This window comes from Pogona vitticeps, chromosome 1, assembly GCF_051106095.1.
Source record: "Pogona vitticeps strain Pit_001003342236 chromosome 1, PviZW2.1, whole genome shotgun sequence".
Lineage (NCBI taxonomy): Eukaryota > Metazoa > Chordata > Lepidosauria > Squamata > Agamidae > Pogona > Pogona vitticeps.
In genome coordinates this window covers 107,243,079-107,249,826 of record NC_135783.1, presented here as the reverse complement: position 1 = coordinate 107,249,826, position 6,748 = coordinate 107,243,079, and the positions used below count along the sequence as shown (strand labels likewise).

The 6,748-nt window shown below is 43.9% G+C and overlaps 1 protein-coding gene across 1 annotated transcript; it reads left to right on the top strand.

Annotated features, from left to right (window-relative positions):
* The first annotated feature begins 944 nt into the window (after positions 1-944).
* Positions 945-5,804, top strand: GJA10 (gap junction protein alpha 10). The gene has a single exon (XM_078380685.1). The coding sequence runs from the start codon at positions 1,587-1,589 to the stop codon at positions 3,315-3,317; it is 1,731 nt and encodes a 576-aa protein (XP_078236811.1). The 5' UTR covers positions 945-1,586; the 3' UTR covers positions 3,318-5,804.
* Positions 5,805-6,748: the final 944 nt, after the last annotated feature.

The window sequence follows — 6,748 nt, the reverse complement described above, 5'->3', positions numbered from 1 at the left end:
GGGATGTTTCATTATAGTTCAGATGGTTAATTTGTAGAACTCATCACCACAAGATAGGCTGGTGGGATTCGTGAAAAGTGTTTCATCAGAAGCTATTAGCTAATACGGCTTGCATTTATGGAGGCTGAATATCTCTTAGTAATCGGTGCTTGGATATAAATGCAAACACAGAGGATAGAAAAGCTACTTTGCTGGACTACGGCTACCAGAATTCTTCGGCCAGCATAGGTATGGTGGCTGAAGGATGGTGGATGGTGGGACCTGTACATAACAGCACTCAGTAATTCTTCCACCTTCTGCACTAATGGCAGTTGTCACCTTCAAATGCTGAAAAATGAAGATGAATGTTGTGTGGGTTGCATTTTTGTTAAATCAGCCAGGCTAGCTCTTGCATTCTTAATTCAACTTCAACTTCCTCACAGGAATAATGCCTTCCTCAAACCACTGAGATTTTAAGACAAGACCAAATCGGCTTGAAGCTATGCATACATTTTTAAAAGACAGAACACTTGCTGTTTACAAATTCAGAAACCAGACCATGGCCCCATTTTTCACATCTATGCTGCGAAATAGTTCCCACCAAAGTCACCAGCTTTAATAAGCCTCCTTAAAATTATATAGTGAGGAAAAGCAATAACACTTTGTGCACAAGATAGGAAACTCTGTTATGATGAGAGTAAATTAAATACTGGAAGAGGGGTGTGTGTCTTTCTACACATTTCTAGAAACCTGTGTGCTAACTAAAAGCTTGGAATGGCCTCCATGTTCCTTTTCCTGTATTGAGCTTCTGCAAAATCTCTCACAGTTTTGAACATAAGGCATATCTGGTTATCACAGCAAAATAAAAGAGGGGGAAAATGCCCAGCTGCATCTCTTAAAAAAAAAATAGCAGTAGTTTACATGAGAGAATAGCCCTATGAGGATGGCATGCAAGCATGATGGGACTGCAATTTTTCAGCTCTCTACTTGCCTATGGGGAATACTGTTCACGCCAAATAAATGTGTGGGGTCTTAGAATGTGCATTTGGGTTGAGTTACTAGACCCATTAATTCATCTCTTTCTAGAAGGTATCAACTCCAGATTTTCTTGATGTTGCATCAGCTCATGGATGGGGAAAGAGAGAGAGGGAAAGGGAGAGGGAAAGGGAGAGATGCTCCATTTGCTTTTCAAAGTCCAGACCTAAATGAATTTGTGTGCTTTTTTGAAGGGTGGGGGGAGGATCTTTGATCGCTTGCTTCTTTGTGATATTGTTGGACACGCTTCCCAAAACAATAGTGCTTTTTTGTCCCAACTAGCTTAGTAGCTTTGCTACATTTAGCACAAGGAAGAAACTGAAAATGGCATTCCTGTGATGCATGAGCCAGTTTTCTAAGAAATCTGACCGAATCTTTGAATATATCGTTCCCTTCCCAACCACCCCATATGTTGAGAAGAGCAGATGACCTGATCCTGGTCAATTCATTCATCATACTCATATTCCTAGCAGATCTGGAGCCTTCCATTTAGTTGTATCAAGAAAACTGCCATTTCTCTACCCATCCTGGAGAAGATCCTTTTGGTAGTCCTTTCCCTTTGCAGACAGAAAATGTCCTTCATGTATTCTTTCGCTTCAGTCAGGACTGCATGCCTCGAAAGGAATTCGGAACAGTTTTACACACGATGGCTCTCAAACTCAAATAACCATAGAAGCAGCCATTCCCCTGCTAACGTTGTGTTGGTATTTTATTTCAGAGATGAACTCATGACTATGGGGGACTGGAATCTGCTGGGCAGCATCCTTGAAGAAGTGCACATTCATTCCACCATCGTAGGCAAAATCTGGCTCACCATCCTGTTCATATTCCGAATGCTGGTTCTGGGCGTCGCTGCGGAAGATGTCTGGGATGATGAGCAAGCAGAGTTCATTTGCAACACAGAGCAGCCCGGCTGCAGCAATATCTGTTACGACAAAGCTTTCCCCATCTCCCTGATCCGATATTGGGTGCTACAGGTCATTTTTGTCTCATCCCCTTCCCTTGTTTACATGGGTCATGCACTTTATAGACTTCGGGCCCTGGAAAAAGAGAGGCAACGGAAGAAAGCCCGCCTCAAAGCTCAGCTGGAGGAGATTGAGCCTATCTTGGAAGACCACCGGAGGATCGAGAGGGAGCTGAGGAAGCTCGAAGAACAAAAGAAGGTGAACAAGGCGCCATTGCAAGGTGCCTTGCTGTGCACCTATATCCTGCATATCCTGACCCGTTCTGTCTTAGAGGTGGGCTTTATGGTCGGTCAGTATCTTTTATATGGCTTCCAAATGTATCCGCTTTATAAATGCACTCGTCCGCCCTGCCCCAACACGGTGGATTGTTTTGTATCGAGACCAACAGAAAAGACCATCTTCATGGTTTTCATGCATAGCATTGCAGCTGTTTCTCTCTTTCTGAACATCCTGGAGATTGCCCACGTGGGGATCAAGAAGATTAAGAAGACCCTTTGTAGGAAGCACAGGGAGGACTTCATATCTCCTGACGAGGATGCGGACCTTTCCAGCTCCAAGAAAAATTCAATGATACAGCAGGTTTGTATCATGTCAAACTCGTCTCCCCAAGGCAGTTTTAAGTTTATGTCAGAGCAGCCAGGTGGCCTGCCAGTTTACTTGACTCCTGGGGAAGGATACACCGCTGCCGAACAAACCCAAAATGTGGAACAGCAGTGGAGTAGCAACCAGAGAGGCAGGCCCAATCAGCACCAGGATCATAGCCACCATCTCTATAGACATGTAGAACACCTGAATGACAGTGACCAGCATCACAACAGACATCTCCCTACTAGGCATCTCTCAAACCTCACAGTTCAGCGGCATGACTATCAACACCAGAATGCATCTTCCAGTAGTGAGGACACCCAGAAACCAACCCAGCAGAGCACTAACACCTATCGAAAGAATGAACAGTATGCTCTGGAACATGCTAAGAACCCTCAACATGCTACCAAAGCAACCCCCATCTCCAGTCATATGGAGAGCCCTCAAGCTGTTCTTAGGAAGCCTAGCCGAACGAGTGGCTGCAAGGACTTGGGAGATGATCATTGCGACTCTCCAGACAGTGGGCATTATCAGAGCCGTAGGTCAAGCTTTTTGCCCAGGGCACTGTCACAGAGCCGACTGGAAACTGACTCAGAGACCTCAGACTCACGGAACGGTTCTGGCTCAGAGGCTAAACGCAGAAATGACAGCAGCAGCTCTCCTACCACACCGCCACTTCCTTCCACAACAGGACGCAGAATGTCAATGGCAAGTAGACCCAAGCGGCCTTCCTTCTATACCCTGCTAGTGTGAGTTATTGATCCTTAGCATAACCTTGGCCCAAGATTTGGGCTTTATTGGCTAGCCTGGTTTGGAGTTATGTTCAAATAAAGTGGAATGGTATCTTGGGTTTCTTAAAACCACAAACTGGTGGCACCAGCAGCTGCTGGCCAGGATGGATTTGCCTTGCTTCCAGTATCAAAGGTAGTATGCCTTCAACAATCTTTGCTGCGAGGCATCAGCAGGAGAGTGTTATTGCACAAATCTCCTGCTTCTGGGCTTCCCAGAGGCATGTTCCCGGAGGAAAGAGAATGCTTAGCTGGATAGGGCATTAGCTTGAACTAGTAGAGCTCTTATATTCTTAAAACAAGAGAATCAGAATTATTTTTGAAATGGCCAACCAAAGCCAAACAAGATTAATTAGGAATCAGACATTATAGACCTTAGGAGCTTGGTGGGAAATAATTTGTTCTCAGCTATCATGTGATGAACAGAGATAGCCATGAACTGGAAACATGTACTTAAATCCCTAGATTGACTATAAACTTACTGGATAATCTTAGGTAAGGCCCTACCTCTGAGTCGCAGCCCCCATATTTAACATGGGTGCCATGGCATGACTTTAATGAAGTGCTTTGTATCTTAAAACTTCCCAGCTTTTATGCTATACATGAGTGTGTGTCGCATGCTGTCAAATTGCTTCTGACATACCGCAAACCTACTAGGATTTTCCAGGGATGAGAGATATATAAGGAGAGGTTTTACAAGTGTCAACCTCCTGTGGACTTCATGGCAGAGTGAGGTTTTGAACCCGGGTTTCCCGAGTCCTACTCGTCAATCTGTCCACTACACCACGCTAGCCCTATGCCATACACAAGGCTGCCATATTCTCCTGAACACGGGCAACTTTCAATAATTGCAGATATATGTGAACTCTCTAATAAGGGAGACAGGGAACCTACAGTCCACTGGCAGCCTTAATAATTACTCTGGTGTCTCATGGGCCAAGGAAGAAACCCCAGCCCCAAATGGAGCAGGCATGCCCTGCCTCCTCCGTCCATGAGCCACCAAGGCAACAATATGAAAAGTACATGGACAAGGGCGGGTGGCGGCTTTCCACCAGGCAAGAATGTCCTTCTTCTTTTCCTGCTACAGTAACTTTCAGTCCAATTTCTTCCTTCTGTGATGGTGTCCGGCAAAGGTGTGGTCATGCCTTGCTCTCCTTCTCAGGATTCTGTCCTCACACTCCATTACCTGGTGGCTGCTTAAAAATCTCTGTGTGTGTCACAATTGATAGTCTGAGCCAAAACACTACCATGTTTCTTTGTTAACTCGGTTAGAAAGGAAAGGATGTGTGCTGGTTCCCATACTCTCTGATGGCCTGTGGTCGGAGAGGGGGGATGTTTTAAAAGTGTTTATGTGGTTAACATACATTGTATTATTAGGCTTCATCTTTAGCACTATGTCAACAACCATCTACTAGAGGACTGCTCTAAACTGGTTGTGGTGTAGGTGAGGATGGGTTTCCGCCACTCCCGTCACATTATTGGCCAGTCCTATAACTGCGAGGAATATTCTCTTCTTGCCTCTATAATAATAGTCTTAAAACAGCAGTGCCGGAAGGAACTCTATGGGTCATCGAATCTTGCCAAGGAAGCTCAGTGGGGAATCGAACTCCCTGATGCTGGGGAGAGCCAGAGTTCTCCATTGCTTGTTTCTGACTTCAGCAAAGAATCAGTTCCTAAAATCCTGTATATGTGAGGGCCAAAATCCTCCTGTAAAATGCCACACATGGAAGGACAATCACACAAGCTATTTTCAGATCTGTCTGTCACATGCCCAAGCAGACAACCCCATGAATGAAGCTTATCTAAAATATTCAGTCCACACACGGAGAAAATGGATTACATTGCTCCTTGGCGTGTATTGTACTGGAGCCACCCTAAATTATGGTGCCCTTTTTTCTCCAATAGAAGCATTGCCCAGTTATAATACTGTTGCATTTGTGTGACTAATGACAGGTTGACTGTCCATTTTGTGACCAATAAATAGGAGTGCATAGTTCAACCATAATTAAAGACTTGTTATAAATCTAATTGATTTCAGTACACATATGCCACTAAAATTAGTAGGATGCCATATGGACTTTATTTCTTGTCTCCAGCTTGTTGCTTATTCATTTTACTGTGTACACTTCAGAAGCAGCATTTTGTGGCAAGGTGAACACACGAGCCATATTCAGTGTTTTGAATGCCCACCTGAGTTAGGCACACCAGTTATGTTCTACAGGTATGTTTAGATGCTAGATTATTAAGTGTTCCTCATGTAGATGCTTTGCTAAACTCTAGTAGAGCAGTAAGAAGAATCTGGCATGGCAAACGTTGAGTTCAAGATACCAGAAGCAGAGTCATAGATACCATTCGAGGTATCTTAAATGGTTCAAAATACCATTCAAGGCAGAGTCATAGGCTCCCCTGCCCCTCATTTAAAATAAAAAAGTGTAGTCGGTATTAAAAAAAATTAGACATGATTGCCTCCACCAACTTTCTGGTCGTGGACATATTATGGAAGAGGAAGGATTCTGAAAAGGCTTGGCCAGGCCTAGGTGTATATATATATTACTATATCTTATGAATTCTCTTGTGTACGTTATACAGTATATGTAGATGGCATGTCATTAATACAAACTGGTAGCTTATTGATACAGAACCATTAAAAGAGAGGTGCATCGCAACCCACAAAATAAATATCTGATTTGGACAGGATTAATAGTACTGGCTGGGTAATTTATTGTGGTGTGAAGTGCTCTGAATCCACCTGTTGCATCGAAAGCAACCAACTTTTTCCCACAGCTGACATTCAGCAGGCAAGTCATCCACACAGCTTTCCAAAATTCGCTCATGAGGTTAGTAGCAAAGGCTGGCGGCCCAATGCGTTCACAAATAATGTTCGGATTTTCTTTAGCATTTTTAGGACTGTGGCTTTCACCCTGGTTGTCTTCTTTTCTTCCCTCACTTCTTCCCTGGAGAGGAAGGTGATAACCCAACGCCCCATAAGCAGGTTTTTAAAATGGAGTCAACTTTATTGACCTGGCTTTGCTTCTTTGGCCAGAATCTTGTTGGAATTGTGGAGTGTAAACCAGCAACAACAACAATGAAAGTTTTCCAGTCTTTTACGTGCTAGCTGTGGAGCTAGATTGGCTAGGGATAATTCCAAACAGGCCGATTACATTCTTAACCTTTCTGGGAAAATAAGGCGCTTTTCGCTTTTCGGAAAAACCTATGCATAAAGTTGCAGCATTGACTGTTTCTAATGCAAGGAGCACTCCTGTGAATGATTGTGATTCCATAATACCTGGGCATCAGATTTTCCTCTTCCATTTGAACTGAAAGGAGCCCTGCAGTTTAACAGCTCAGTTTGCAGGACTGGTTGAAGCAGCAGGCATGAAAGTATTGAGCAGTGCC